The sequence below is a fragment of the Phacochoerus africanus genome, chromosome 6 (genome assembly GCF_016906955.1).
Source record: "Phacochoerus africanus isolate WHEZ1 chromosome 6, ROS_Pafr_v1, whole genome shotgun sequence".
In the NCBI taxonomy this organism is placed as follows: Eukaryota; Metazoa; Chordata; class Mammalia; order Artiodactyla; family Suidae; genus Phacochoerus; species Phacochoerus africanus.
This window is the reverse complement of record NC_062549.1, coordinates 25672902-25689578: the sequence shown is the minus strand read 5'-3', so window position 1 is coordinate 25689578 and position 16677 is coordinate 25672902. Positions and strand designations below refer to the sequence as shown.

Here is a 16677-nt window from a genome sequence, read left to right as displayed (position 1 = left end):
TACCACAGCTCATGGCAATGCCACATCCTTAACTAACTGAATGAGGCCAGGAATGGAACCCACATCTTCATCCTCATGGATACTAATTACTGCTGAGCCACAATGGGAACTCCCAGAAATGAAATGTTTAAACTGCATCATCAAAATTTTAAATAGTATGAGCATATATATTAGTCCATGCTTGCCATGGATTGATTGTTCTCTTTAGAAACAGCTTCTCAGTGATGCTCATTCATAAAAAAACTGCAAAACATGCATATTTACACATTTCAAATATACACTTGAGGTAAATTTGTGTTCTCTTTAGATGAATAATTTTTTTTGACATGCCATTCACCTTTAAGACACCATTGACTATTTAATAATTATGCAAAGAGAGAGCATCATATGCTAATTGTCAGTATCTTTTGAGGGAGACTATTGTTTGAATGAATAGTGCTCTGTTTTCATTCAAATGTATATAGACATCTAGTTCTTGGCCTAACAAATTTGTTTTTTAAAATCACCTCAGGGTTTGACTTTAGCAATATTTTTGTTTATTTTCAATTTCCTATATTCTTTGTAATGAAACATCCAACCTAATTCCCAAAAAGAATGCTAAATTTATCTACTTTAGTGCATCTGAGCTAAAGTCTTCTTAAAAAAAAAATGACAAAACAGGACACTGGCAAATTGCCATTCCTTCTCTAAATCAAAGAAGGACAGGTGCACAACCTCTCTGTCAAATAAGGATACAGAAGTTTCTCAAGGTGGAAAACAAAATGTTCTATGTTACTTTATAAACTTGAAGTTCTCTATAACCATTGGTGTACTTCAGTGGTGACCCAGGTTAGTTCAACTATGATAATTTCATGATTTGGGAAAAATTTGGAGAAGGAAAAGCACTGGTAATTGCATATTCAGTATGTAATTTTGTCAATGTTATTTTTCTTTCTCTCTTTCTCTTTTTCTTTCTTTCTTTCTGTCTGTCCGTCTTTTTAGGGCCACACTTGTGGTATATGGAAGTTCCCAGGCTGGGGGTCGAACCGGTAGTATAGTTGCTGGCCTGTGCCACAGCCACAACAATGCCAGATCCAAGCCGCATCTGCAAGCTATACCGGAGTTCAGGGCAACATTGCATCCTTAACCCACTGAGCAAGGCCAGGGATCAAACCCATTTGAACCCGCTTCCTCATGAACACTAGTGAGGTTCATTACCTCTGAGCCACGATGTGATCTCCTGTTTCAAAAGTTATGTAAAAAAACTTTAGGCAGCTCTACTTGAAAGCAGAGTTAGGAGTGATCAAATAAACACTCTCCGAGTTCTAATTAAGAGGGAAAAAAATGATTTTTTTTTTCCATTTTGGAGAAAGTCTCCTAGTGAGTTGACATGAACCATATAGCCAAGTTTTAGTGGTGCCTAAATTACAAATATCACTTTTTTTTTTGTCTTTTTGCTATTTCTTTGGGCCACTCCCGCGGCATATGGAGGTTCCCAGGCTAGGGGTCGAATCAGAGCTGTAGCCGCTGGCCTACGCCAGAGCCACAGCAACGCGGGATCCCAGCCGCATCGGCAACCTACACCACAGTTCACGGCAACGCCGGATCGTTAACCCACTGAGCAAGGGCAGGGACCGAACCCGCAACCTCATGGTTCCTAGTCGGATTCGTTAACCACTGTGCCACGATGGGAACTCCACAAATATCACTTTTTATCTATTGCTTTTTTATAATCAGTCTGTTTCTCTGCCCATATAAGGGAGAATCTTAGAACTTAAGAGAAAACGTCATCTGTAGTTTTAGAGATGAGACAAAGTCTCTATTATTGGGAATGGATCAATAAGAAGTTACTTGGTATCTTCCTAGAGATGGAAAAAAAGTATAGTAAACAAAACTATTGGGAAATCTCCTGAATTATCCGTAAGAAAATTCCAATATCTTTTCCATAAAGCAATTTCCTCATATTCCAGTAGCTAACTGAAAGTACCTGCCTAGTACTGAGATCATTAGAGTCTGAACAGTAATGTGCCAAAAGTCTCTTTTTACATGGATGTGTTGCCTGGCACATTAGTAGATTAGAGAATACATAGGAGTGACAACTTGTTCTTCATTAGACTCTATTTTCCTTTCTCTGTACACTACCAAATCTCTGGTTTGTTTTAGCTATCAAGGAACATGTTTTAGCTTTTTACCCTTCACTTTAAACTATTCTGCATATTGGAAAGAAAAGAGAAAAAGAAAAAAAGCAAAAGAAAACAAAATGCAGCCCCTGTATACTGTCATCTTGGAGCTGGCCTGGCTCTAACTGATAGACCAGGATTCTACTGTTCAATATGAACAATAAAACTAATAACTAACTTCACATATGTAACTATTCGACCTTGTTGGAAAAAAGACAAAACAAGAATTTTCCATAATCATGTCTGAGCACAAAGAAAACAAAACAAAAAACAAAAACAAGGACACTGTTCAAACCTCTAAAATGACCAATATTCCTCTTAGAACCTGAAACTTGAACCTTCTAGAACCATTTTGCACAGCCCAAATCCTGTAACAAGCCTCTCCTAACATCCTCTCACTGAGATGCCTCAAGATTCCTCATGGTATGTTATCCAACTCATTACAGTGAGCCTACAAATCCAACTTTAATTAAACAGGCATTCCTAGAATTTCCATTGTAGCTCGGCGGTAATGAACCTGACTAGTATCCATGAGGACACAGGTTCAATCCCTGGCCTGGGTTAAGTATCCAGTGTTGCCATGAGCTGTGGTGTAGGTCGCAGACAAGGCTTGGATCCTGCATTGCTATGGCTGAGGTATAGGCCGGCAGCTGCAGTCTGATTCAACCCTAGTCCAGGAACTTCCATATGCCATCCATCTGGCTCTAAAAAGAAAAATAAAATAAAGGGGAATTCCTGATGGACTTTCACTGGAGGAGATTAAGAGTAAAATAACAAAGAATTTAGAAGACATCTTATCGATGAGTGTACACATATAACAAAATAGCAAAATATAGTCAGCAATTTTGACATGACCTTTAATCGTTTAAGTAATCACCAAGTAGTCCTTTAAGTAAAAGTAAATAGCATTAACTTTTCCTCATAAAAGTTTCACCAGTTTGTTTTTTAGCATGTGTATATAAATATACCCCCTATGCTCTCTGAACATCAAACAATGAAACACTTTATGAGCTTAGTGCTCTATCTATTGAAATATAAAAGGAGGTCAGGTTTTTAGGTTGAATGAGGCAATGGGGTCAAATGGTTCAAAGCAATTGTGATTTCTGTTTTATATAAAATGTATCCTTATATCTACAGTAGTCTCTTTTAGGATGAGACTTCATGGAGTTAAATATACTTGTCTCCAAATACAGCTTCATTGTAAAGGCAATAGCTTTAAAAGGTGACCTAAAAGATATTATAGGCCTTTTAAAAATATTTCTTAAAAATAATTTGAAATCAATATAATAATCAAACCATTCTTTCACAGATGTGCCAATAACAGAAAAAAAAGTATAATATATACTGTTGAATTATACTATGCACATCAAGAAAATCTTCTCTAATGAAGATTCCCTAATATCTGATATTAGAAAAATGGGTGCCGTGGATAACAGATTTAAACATTAAAATGATACCTTTGTTTTAAATTAATACATATATATTCTGGCTATACTACAGTGGCTGGCATTAAGTCAGAATCTCAATAAAATTTATTTTCTCTTAAAGGGAACCCTTGTACACTGTTGGCAGAAATGTAAATTGGTGAAACCATTATAGAAAACAGTATGGATTTTCCTTAAAAAACTAAATATAGAGGAGTTCCCGTCGTGGTGCAGTGGTTAACGAATCCGACTAGGAACCATGAGGTTGCGGGTTCGGTCCCTGCCCTTGCTCAGTGGGTTAACGATCCGGCCTTGCCGTGAGCTGTGGTGTAGGTTGCCGATGCGGCTGGGATCCCGCGTTGCTGTGGCTCTGGCATAGGCTAGTGGCTGCAGCTCTGATTCAACCCCTAGCCTGGGAACCTCCATATGCCGCGGGAGCGGCCCGAGAAATAGCCAAAAAAAAAAAAAAACCTAAATATAGAATTAGCATATGATCCAGTAATCTCATTCCTGAGCATCTATCCAGAGAAAACCATAATTTGAAAAAATTACATCCATCCCAATGTTCACTGCAGCACTATTTACAATAGCCAAGATATGCAAGTCCATCAGGTGAGGATTGGATAAAGAAGTGGTAAATATATATACTATGGAATATTATTCAGTCATAAAAAAGAACAAAATAATGTAATTTACATCAATCTTTGGACCTAGAAATTTTCATACTAAGTGAAGCAGGTCAGACAAAGTAAGACAAGAACCATATGAGATCACTAATATGTGGAGTCTAATAAAAAAAGATACAAAATAATTTATTTACAACACAGAAGCAGACTCAAAGATTTCAAAACCAAACTTATCATTACCAAAGGGAAAATGGTAGGGAGAGGGATAAATTGAGAGGATGGGATTAACATATGCACACTACTTTGTATAAAAGTGATGGGCCACTTTCTAGCCCTGTATACAAAAATAAACTCAAAATGGATTAAAGACCTAAATATAAGACTGGATACTACAAAACTCTTAGAGGAGAGCATAGGCAAAATACACTTTAACATAAAATGCAGCAATATAGTTTTTGACCCACTTCCTAGAGTAATGAAAATTAAAATAAAAATAAACAAATGGTACCTAATTAAGCTTAAAAGCTTTTGCATAGCAAAAGAAACCATAAAAAAGGAAAAGACAACCCACAGAATGGGAGAAGAATCTTTGCAAACAAAGCCACCAACAAGGGATTAATCTCTAAAATATACAAATATACAGCTTTATACCAAAAAACCCAATTAGAAAATGATCAGAAAATCTAAACAGACATTTCTCCAAAGAAGACAGACAGATGGCCAAAAAGCACATGAAAAAATTCTCACCAGCACTAAGTATTAGAGAAATGCAAATCAAAGCTGCAATGAGGTATCACCTCACACCAGTCAAGTCAGAGTAGCCATCATCTTTCTGATGTCAGAGAGGGTGTGGAGAAACAGGAACCCTCCTACACTGCTGGTGGAAATGTAAGCTGGTACAATACAAACACTATGAAGAACAATATGGAGGTTTCTTAAAATCTTAATATATGACCCAGCAATCCCACTCAGGCATCTATCCATACAATGGAAAATTACTTAGCTACAAAAAAGAATGAAATAACGCCATTTGTAGCAACATGGATGTTCCTAGAGATTATCATACTAAGTGAAGTAAGTCAGACAAAAGACAAACATCATATGATATCACAAATATGTGGAATCCAATAAAAAAGGATACAAAAAAATTTACAAAACAGAAACAGATTCAAAGATTTTGAAACCAATTTATGATTACCAAAGGGGAAGCCTGGGGAGGGGAAGGATAAATTAGGGTATTGGGAAGGACATGACATACTACTACATATAAAATAGGTAACAAGGACCTACTACTATATAGCATAGTAGGTTAATACTGTGTAATAACCTATATGGGCAAAGAATCTGGAAATGAATGGATATATGTTTATGTATAATTTATTTACTTTGCTGCACACCTGAAACTAACACAACTTTTGTAAGTCAACTATACCCCAATAAAATTTATTCTTAAAAATTATTAGCACTTTATCTTATTATATAGATTCATACAGCATACGATTATACTTTGAAATAAAGTCTTTTTTTTAATTGAAAATAGTACAAAGTAAATCTGTAAAATTAATTCAAAAAGTTTTGTTGTTATCTAAGAAATTAAGCTCTGATCAGTTCTTGCTTATGATAACGTACTATTTGCATTTATGGAACTATATCCTCATTAAATTTATAGAAATAACTTTCAAAATGCTATAGATTTATTTTATGAGGAATGAAATTTCTTGAATCAAAAAAAAGAGAGATGGATAACAAGGATCTCCTATGTACAGCACAGGGAAATCTACTTAGTACTCTATAATAACCCATATCAGGTAATCATCTGAAAAAAACATGGATACATGTATAAGGACAAAACCGATTCACTTTGCAGTACACTTGAAACTAACACAACATTGTAACTATACTATACTCCAATAAAATTTAAAAAAATTTCTCTTCACACATGGACAATAGTGCATTTTGGAATCCATAAAGAAAAATGCACTAGGTTGTGTTAAACCTACCAACATATTGCTATTAGCCTGTAGGTCCTTGGGAAGAAAAGAACTAAGAAGTTCGAAATTCTAAGTTGTAATTAGAAATGGTATTTTATGGAAAATCAAATGACTTATTATCTTGCTAAAAGTGAAAATCTCTTTCATGAAATTTTGAAAGAATTACATTTATATACTATTAAATATAACCTATGCATGAGACACTGCCTGGCACTTAGTAAGAACTCAATACATTTTAGCTATTATTATTACTACCATTATTATTATTGTTATTAAAAAAAGAGGTCATTCCTTAAAGTCAAATGAATCTGTATTTAATTCCTGGCACCCCTTCTACTTATTAGTTCTCTTCACACATTTCTTTCTTTGAGTTATTTAATTATTAAAATAGGAATAATAATATTTATTTTACAGTTATTACAAAATTTAGCATGGAAAGCACCTAGAATAGTGCCTGCCATATTAAGTTTTCAGTAAATGTTAGCTATAACTATTATAATGACTATTTACACAAAGTCAGTCTCTGCAAATCAAGCAGTTAAACAGGTTTTGTGTAATTTACTTTTGGAAAGTCATTAAATAGGACTGAATATTGTTGTTATTTATAATAAAAACCCATCTTGACTCTGTGGCAGATATGAAGAAAATTTGGCGGTTATAATTATGGCAGTAAAAGAAAGAAATTCATTCCCTCAGACAAAGAAGAAATGTAATACCTGAGATAAAATGTCTCAACACTTATGCTTGCCCTATTTTTTCATTGCACAGAAAGTTCATTTGCCAAAGCTATTTATAAATGTTATTTTTGATCATGAAAATCTTTATGAAGTTTATGTTTTATAAAACATGGATGTCTAGTTCTCATAAATGAAATCTGGTTAGAGAGAGAATAAAAACACACTTTTTCTCCCTTTAGACATATTAAAATATATTAAAAAATAAAAACTAAATAATTAATGTGACCATAAGAAAACATATGAAAACACTTATTTGCTAAATTCATAACATAAATGCAAAAATCCTAAGATAACCACTTCTGACTTTGGGGTAGGGCATAACAGAAGGAAGCTCTTAAATCCATAAAAGAGTATTAATAACTGAGTCGGGGAGTAAAACATTCTAAGCTGAGGTCTATTAAGTCAGCTTATACTAAGTATTAAATAGTAAATTATCTCCCTGGTTAACTTATAAAGTACCAGATGATTTGACCAGTCTTTTTACCATTATGAGAGCTTATTTTGGCACCAAAATAGCTATTGAATATGAGTCCTGGATATGAATGTTATATTTTAGGTTATATTAAATTACATTACTCATATTAATACTATTTTGAAAACAGAAGAATTTTTTGTTTGTTTCTGTGAAGGGTATGATCATCCATCTACATAACAGTAAAATAATCTTTTAAAAAGTTGTCACTTCAGAATTGTTTTGGCAATTCTGGGTCTTTTGTGGTTCCATATAGAGTTTTGGATTGTTTGTTCTAGTTCTGTGAAAACTGTCATGGGTAATTTGACAGGGATTGCCAAAGCAATTCTGAAGAACAAAAACCAAGCAGGAGGTATCTCTATCCCAGACTTCAAGCAATATTACAAATCCACAGTAATCAAGACAGTGTGGTACTGATACCAAAACAGACATACAGACCAATGGAACAGTATAGAGAACCCAGAAATAAACCCAGACACCTATGGTCAATTAATCTTGGACAAAGGAGGCAAGAACATAAAATGGGAAAAAGACAGTCTTTTCAGCAAGAATTGCTAGGAAACCTGGACAGCCGCATGAAAATCAGTGAAACTAGAACACACCCTCACACCATGTACAAAAATAAACTCAAAATGGCTGGAAGACTTAAATATAAGACAAGACACCATCAAACTCCTGGAGGAGTACATAGGCTAAACATTCTCTGACATCAACATTACAAATGTTTTCTCAGGTCAGTCTCCCAAAGCAACAGAAATAAAAGCAAGAATAAACCAATGGGACCTAATCAAACTGACAAGCTTTGCACAGCAAAGGAAACCAAAAAGAAACCAAAAAGACAACTTACAGAATGGGAGAAAATAGTTTCAAATGATGCAACTGACAAGGCCCTAATCTCTAGAATACACAAACAACTTCTATAACTCAAAAGGAAAAAGTCAACAGCCCAGTTGAAAGATGAGCAAAGGACCTGAATAGACATTTCTCCAAGGAAGATATACACATTCCAACAAGAACTTGAAAAAATCCTCAACATCCCTGATTATCAGAGAAATGCAAATCAAAACTACCATGAGATGCCACCTCACACCAATCAGAATGGCCTTCATAAATAAGTCCACAAAGAACAAATGCTGGGGGGGGGGTGGAGAAAAGGGAACCCTTCTGCACTCTTGGTGGGAATGTAAGCTGGTACAACCACTATGGAGGACAGTATGTAAGCACCTTAGAAATCTGTACATAGAACTACCATATGACCCAGCAATCCCACTCCTGGCCATATATCTGGACAAAACTCTCCTTAAAAAAGACACATGTACCCACATGTTCACTGCAGTACTCTTCTCAATAGCCAAGACATGAAATCCACCAAAATGTCCACTGATAGATGATTGGATTAGGAAGATGTGGTACATATACACAAGGGAATACTACTCAGCCATAAAAAAGAAAAAAAATAGTGCCATTTGCAGCAACATGGATGGAACCAGAGACTCTCATCCTGAGTGAAATAAGTCAGAAAGAGAAAGACAAATACCATATGATATCACTGATATCTGGAAACTAATATAATGCACAAATGAACCTTTCCACAGAAAAGAAAATCATGGACTTGGAGAATAGACTTGTGGTTGCTAAGGGGGAAGGGGAGGGAGTGGGAGGGACTGGGAGCTTCGGGTAAATAGATGCAGGATGTTGCCCTCGGGCTGGATTAGCAATGGGATCCTGCTGTGTAGCACTGGGAACTATGTCTAGTCACTTAGGATGGAGCATGATAATGTGAGAAAAAAGAATGTATACATGTATGTGTAACTGGGTCACCATGCTGTACAGTGGAAAGAAATATATATATATATAATAAATGATAAAAATATAAAAAATAAGAAAGTTGTCACTAAAACAACTCAAATAAACTCAACATTTTTAAAGAATCTGAATGTATACTACTGTAATTCTAAAATATAGTCAGTCATTAATAAAAATAGAAAAGGATTAAGCAGCGTAAATGTGATCTGTTTCCTCAGAAAAGAACTCATTATTTTGAAACTCACAAGGCTTATAATACAATATGGCATACTGTTAAGTACTGAAATATTTGGTAAAAAAAAGAAGTACAATCAATGAAAAGATGGTAGTGATCCCTATCAGTTTGAATTATCATGAACAGGAGAAATGGGACTTAAGATGAGAGAGAATAAAGAACTGAAGATGAGTAAGAAACCATATTAAGAATAGAAGGTTAGGAGGCAGTGAGAGAAAGAATCTGATGGGAGTTGGAGTAGGCACTGGGAAGTCAGAGTCAATGAACAAGATTATAGGGTAGCTTTAAATTTGATTTAAAGTAAGCAACATGCATTCTTGAAAAGCTGAGTCAGGATGAAAGCAGTGCTTTAGGAAAATTAGCCTACTAGGGATAGTAGAATGTAAGACATCTTTCAATTTTTAACATGAGCCTTGGCTATCTCTCAAATTTCAAGGTTACTTTAAGGTTCAGGTAAAATTCCCAGAGATGTTGATGCAAATTTAGACTTCCCTTAAGATCTAGCAATCATGCCTTATTATAAAATTTACAGTGCAAATGTAAATAAAAATAAACACTATTAGAAAATCTAAAATGTGAAATGATACATGGTAAGGAAAGGAACATTTACTGAGCAAATACTCTGCTGGACATTATGCTAACTGTATACTATCCAGTGTCTTCAGTTATTTCATCTTTGCAATGCAATGTTTATGATAGTGATAATGACAACATTTATGTGGGTTGAGCTATACAAAATTGACAATGTTCAGCATTTTTGACCAGCAATTTCATATGGTTCAACCTAATATATACCAGTAATTGGAGTAATTTCTATAGAGAGAGAATCTCATTAATCTTTTTACCAATTATACCGAATTGTGTTATAGAAAGAAAGTGGAGACAAAAGTGTAAGTTGTCCAAAATCAACTGAAAAACAGCGCTAAAAATATCTCATCTTCTTCATTCCTAAAATAATTTGTCTAATATACATGACTCAGAACCTAGTTATAAAATTCAGGTGAAATATATTTTGGAATAAGAATATGTATATATACATTTACATAAGTGTCTATGTAAATCTATATTCGTATTTTATATGTTTTAACGTATATTCCGTCATCCTTATATTTTCTATATAAGGATTTTCACATTTTCACACACATATACACACACACTGAAATCCTTTTCTCTAACAATATTTCTCCTTTGAAGTGTTTCTTAAGTTGCATAAGAATTTTACAGTCCTATGGGGAGTTTAGAGTTTAGAGATTATTTTATGAATATGAATTTATTTTATGAATGTTTATCATCCATCGATGAACAGTTCCTTCTTTATCATTCAGGTAAGACAAAAAAATAATAAAAATTTACACAGTGATCCATGAAGAGAGAAAATGTACAAAATGCAGGTTATCAACGGATTCATCTTTTGAACTTAAATATCATTTAGTTTAGTGGATCTTGAGTTATGATTGTCTTTCAAGGTAACAAAGCTATTATTGCAGCTTTAGAGTGTATCTACACACTGCCAGCACCAATGACCAATTCCGTAAAAAAAAAACAAACAAAACAAACGAGTTATTTAAAAAAACCTGAAAATGTTATATGACTGAATTCCCTGCTTTTTAATTGGTTATGCTGGAGTCTATGTGTAGTGGCAGAAGTGGTGGGGCCACTACAGAAGCATAAAGCAGGTATCACTGAATATTAATGATTTCCTTACTTTGTGTTAAAAAAAAGAAGAAAAAGAAGAAAACATTAAATGATATGTCTTTGTAATGGATAAGGTACATGTTTATCTTGGAAATTTTAATATAAGCTTTGAAAATTTAATTTAGCAGCTTACTTATCCTATGAACTACTCATGGAAATAGTCTGACACAGTCACATGAAGCGGAATATGTTTATGAAACTACAGTCAGAGCAGATAAAATGATATGATTGTTGGAAATAAATATTTTCTCATTTATAATGAGATACAATTTAACACAAAAGGAAAAATATTTTTAAAACCTCTGAAATCAACTGGATATTCTTTCAAAAAGTTAATATTACGAAGAAAGGATCTAGAATAATTCTATACAAATAACTGAAACTGAAACTCTTTATAAATTATTTCACAGGAGTAAAAGCTATGAACTTAATGATCTGGAATAGTTACTTAAAACTGTAAATCCTAGAATAGATATAGTTGAAAAAAAAAAGAGAGTTTAAATAAATGATAAATATGATCCAAAGCATAAAGACATCGGATGCAAATTTTAGAAAGACTCAGAGCAGGTTGAATAGATTAACCATTTTTCGTTGAAAAATCTATTGATGTTTCAAAATTACATGCAATAAAATATGAACAGCTGGTTGTCTTTTACAAGTTTCCATGTAAAAATGATTATTTTCTACTGGGGTAATTACTGACTGATTTATTTCCTTTTTCCATTTGCTTATATTTTAATGTCCCTAAATGCTTAGAAGAGGTCATTTTTTGCAAGCAAATGTATTTGAAATGACAAAAAAGTGTCAAATTTTAATACGTTTTCAATCATTGGTCAAATATATATTATACTCAATTATTCCAGGACAATTTCAATGTCAAAAGAAATAGAAACTCTTAGATAATACCAACCATGATAACTGAGCACGAAGAAGCCACTTGTTGTGAAATCACTGTGAAATTTGATTAGAATCTGATTTGAAGTGCTGTACACTGATTCCAAAGCAGTATTGCCACTGAATTGCCCAATCTGTGGTGAGTTTTGGTCTGGTCCATCCCTATTAAAGAGACAAATTGCAGAGAGGGGAGAGAGGCTGAGATTGATTTTTTTGGGAAAATTTTACACAAGGTTTAATGAAAGTATTACATATGAGATGATCAAGATGCAGTAGATGAAACAACAAATGAGTGCCAAACTTATTGGAATACTTCATGTTTATTTAGGTGATAGCATATTTAAAAATGTAAAGTATAAAAATAGGTTGCATTATTATGTAAAGGAAAGGCACCCATATTAGCTGTAATCAATTAAATTTTCTTTGGTTTCAGAACCACAAGCCAGATCCTCCTAAATGCCTGAATGTGGCCTCTTTTTACTTTCTTCCAAACAATCTTGACATTCACAGACTGTTAAATTTAGAAAGAATTTTAGAAGCCACATATAGTTCAATTAAACAATGCTCAATAATTAGTTCAGATATTTTCTTTATATTTTTAAACAGATGTTTCAATAATAATGCAGATAGATTTTATGATGAATTATTATGACAGAAATTCAGTAGTTATATTAAATAGCTGTTATTGGAACACAGGTATTTAAATTTCACTAGTTCTATATATGGAGACCTTCTTACCTTAAACTTAGTTTGATTTAATTCCCTGTTTCTGCACATTATTTTAATAATAAATCTAAATCTTTTTCCACCCATAAAGTTTTTGTTCTACATGTGTAGCTACTTCATGGGCAAATAAGCTAAAAGCTATTTCTCTTGTTTATCGTATTCTGCAAAGCACAGTCACCCTCAGTTACTCACACCAATTCAAGAATCTGCTGGAAGTTTGCACAGAGAATTGTGATATATTTTCATTCCTACCTTGTTTCACTCTTATATATAGTCAAATCAGTCAATAACAATGGTTTTGGCTTACCATACAGTAATGAAATCATAGATTGGTTCTGTTTGAAGAACAGTAAAATTGATATAGATTCCATTTCCAGGGGGGACTCTTACAAGCCAAAAACAGTCTTGAAAATTTGGATATTCATCGGGATACCCAGGAGAGTAAATGGTGCCATTCATTGCAGTTATATTTCCTCCACAAAGAGCTACAGAAAAGATACAAAACAAAATATTTAAAGAGAATAAAAACAAACTGATTATAGAGAAAAAGACAAACATTCCATACCTCTTAAGTATAAAAGACATGTTTTTAAAAAAATATAGTTAATTTACAATGTTTCTTCAATTTCTGTTGTACAACAAAGTGATGTAATCACACACAGTTCTCTGTGCTGTAGAGTAAGGCCCCACTGCCCATCCATTCCAAATATAACAGTTTGCTTCCAAAACCCCCCAAGTGTCTGTCCATCCGACTCCATCTCCCCTGCCCCCTGGAAACCACAAGTCTGTTCTCCTTCGCTATTATCTGTTTCTTGTTTTGTAGATAGAATCACCTGTCCCCATATTTTAGATTCCACAAATAAGTGATATGGTATTTGTCTTTTTCTTTCTGGTTTACTTCACTTAATATGAGAATCTCTATGTGTTGTTTTTACCACTGTTAAGTTATATAAAATGAAGCTGGTACCATGAACAACATAGTTAGCTTTTATGTATTTTTCAGCATGTACACTACGTAGTTATTTACTAACACTAGATTAATAAATGATACCTCTTTCTCTTTTTTCAAATATGTTATCCATCTATATACTATTCAATTTTTGTCTATCATGTATAAATGTAAGGCCTTATAAGAAGTTGAAGGCATATTGATTCAAAAGGTTTTTATTTTAGAAGAAATAAGTCTAAATTCAGCAGTAGTATCTGGGTTACTGACTTATATAGGAATGATTATTAAACACACACACATGCACCCACACAGACACCACACAGGAGAAGCTCTAAAGCATAAAGCAACTTTACTGTCATGTTCAGTGGAGAAGGTTAGGACTCCTGTCAACAAAACAAGTTGTTTATTATGGAGCCTCAAGGGTTTTGATCTCGGTACTAACTATAATTTTTTTCAATGAAAGAAAGTCTGTATCTTTAGCATGCTATTTGAAGAGGAAGAAAAAAAAAAAGAGTACCAAGACAGGAATTAGTCAACATAGACGTTATCACCTAAAAGACAGCTTCAAGCTAGAAACATACCTTCACACCTTGGAAGTGGATGATTCCAATTACGACTCACTCCATGAAGGCAAGTGAGAGCTGAATTTCCAATCAGTGTGTATCCAGGGAAACATTCAAATGAAATAGTTTGACCCACAGTAAAATCATTGCCGATGACAAAACCATTTCGAAATGGGCGTGGATCAGGACAGCTTTGCAACTGATAGGCTGGAAAAGGTAAAAAGAAAGACGTTTTTCATGAGTTTTGAAAGACCACTAATGGTACTATTCGCAACCTGCAAAACAGATGAAGAGATGTAGTGCTGCTTGCAGTTGGTTATAAATAATAATTTAGGTTTATGACAAATGATGTCAACGATGTATGATACAATTTTCTTCTTATGTTTATAATTTTCATATTTAAAATTTTAGTATGTCATTAAAATGCACTATTTTACCCACATATGAAATGTATCTAAATTATAAGTTTTAATGAAAATGTACATTACCCTTGCGTCCACAATTTTAATCTAACATATTCTAATTCCTTGAACTAGAATGCAGTTGCTTCCTGGTTCCATTTCATGCACCAATAAAATAGTGGTTTTAACCTAATTCTGAGCCATTTTGACTCCTTTTTTTTTTTGGTGGTTGTTGTTGTTTATCATTGTATCCTAAAAGCTTTGCTTATTGCCTTTCGCATAGTAGATATTTAATAAACATTGCTGAATAAATTTTGAGCCTATAAACATTATATTTATTCTAATAGCATTAATATTTAGGACTATTTTTAAAAGTTCAAAATTTATATTTAATAAATTATAACTGCAATCAGAGACTCGTTTATACTGACAATCAAATTCTTTTTTTAAAACTTTTTTACTATTTAGTAATTTTAAAGATACACAAAGGTTGTATGAATAGTAAGAATTTCAGTATGGCTTCAGCCAGGTTTCACAGTGCTGAACTCTGACACATTTTCTTCATCATTCTCTCTTCTTCCCCTCACCCTGCCCTCTGTCTACATATACGTGTGTGTGTGTGTGTGTGTGTGTGTGTGTGTATGTGAACATACTTTTTTCTTTCCAAAATATTTGAAAGTTGCAAGCATGATGAGTCACTACTGCTACTTCCTAAAGAAAGGGACACTTCTATAACCACAACATTATGAAAATTAACACTGAGACAATAAATTCTAAATTCTCCCAATCAAAAACTTATGTTTGAAGTTAAATATGAATTTCTGTCATGGCTCAGTGGAAACAAATCTGACTAGCATCCATGCGGATGCAGGTTCAATCCCTGGCTTTGCTCAGCAGATTACAGATCTGGTGTTGCTGTGAGCTGTGGTGGTCACAGATGTCGCTCAGATCTGATGTTGCTGTGGCTGTGGCATAGGCCAGCAGCTACAGCTCAAATTTGACCCCTAGCCTAGGAACCACCACATGCGTGGGTGCCCCCCCCCAAAAAAGGACCAAAAAAAAGTTAAACTCTCCAAAGTTATTTATAAAAAAATTACTGAAATTTTAAATGTTTCAGAATTAATGAACAATCTTTTTAAGAAATTAAGTGCTTATATTCTTACATTTACTTGAATCAGTATTCCACACACACACAAAAATACCAAAACCAAAAAATTCATTTCAATTTAAGACAAATGTATATTATTTGATAACTAGGAGTTGGGATGTATTATTGCATTAAATGAGCCTTTTCAATTTTCTTGAAATGTAATTGACATACATCACTGCATGAATTTAAGGTTATAATATAATCATATGACTTAGATATACTGTAAAATGTGGGCCACAATGAGTTTAGTTACAACAGGTTAAGACTTATATACAGTTCCTATGATAATTTATACATCTCCCTTCTTTCACTTTTTTGTTTTATAAGGAAGTATGGGAAATAGATTTTAAATATTCCAGAGCAAACTTCCCATTGCAATATCATATATAAAATAGGGCTTAACAAACCCTATAATAGTTCCACTAACAACGTTAAATTTGGAAACAAGTCCTTTAGGACTTAACTGCCACTATGCATTTTTCCAAAATTCAGAATGTTTTAAAAGTCTAACTACAAAATTATCTAAAAATAACACTGATTCTATGAATTTGTATCAACATATTTCTCAAAAAAAGTCATTAGCTCTAGGATATAAATTCAGTAAAAAAAGGTTTTAAAATTCAAAGTAATTCTTAATATCTGGGGATCACTGTAATATACTATGGTCAATAATATTAATATTATATCATAATTAATAAATGCTATATTTTTATTATTTTATTATGGAACCAATGAACTTTTTCAAGGACACATTAACTGAAAAATTCAGCTAGTAAAGTTCAAATTCTAGTTTATCCAAATAAAAACATTGTTTTTTAATAAGCCAAGGGAAAACGAGAGCAGGGAAAA

The 16677-nt window shown here is 33.4% G+C and overlaps 1 protein-coding gene across 2 annotated transcripts in view; it reads right to left on the bottom strand.

The window, feature by feature from the left end:
• Positions 1-16677, bottom strand: part of CSMD3 (CUB and Sushi multiple domains 3) — a 1203192-nt gene that overhangs the window by 115475 nt on the left and 1071040 nt on the right. For both annotated transcript variants that reach the window (XM_047783389.1, XM_047783390.1), the window contains 3 exons: positions 14296-14484; positions 13073-13250; positions 12056-12201 (listed from right to left, as the gene is read on the bottom strand). In XM_047783389.1, the coding sequence (XP_047639345.1) occupies positions 12056-12201; positions 13073-13250; positions 14296-14484 (513 nt within the window). The remainder of the gene's footprint in view (positions 1-12055; positions 12202-13072; positions 13251-14295; positions 14485-16677) is intronic.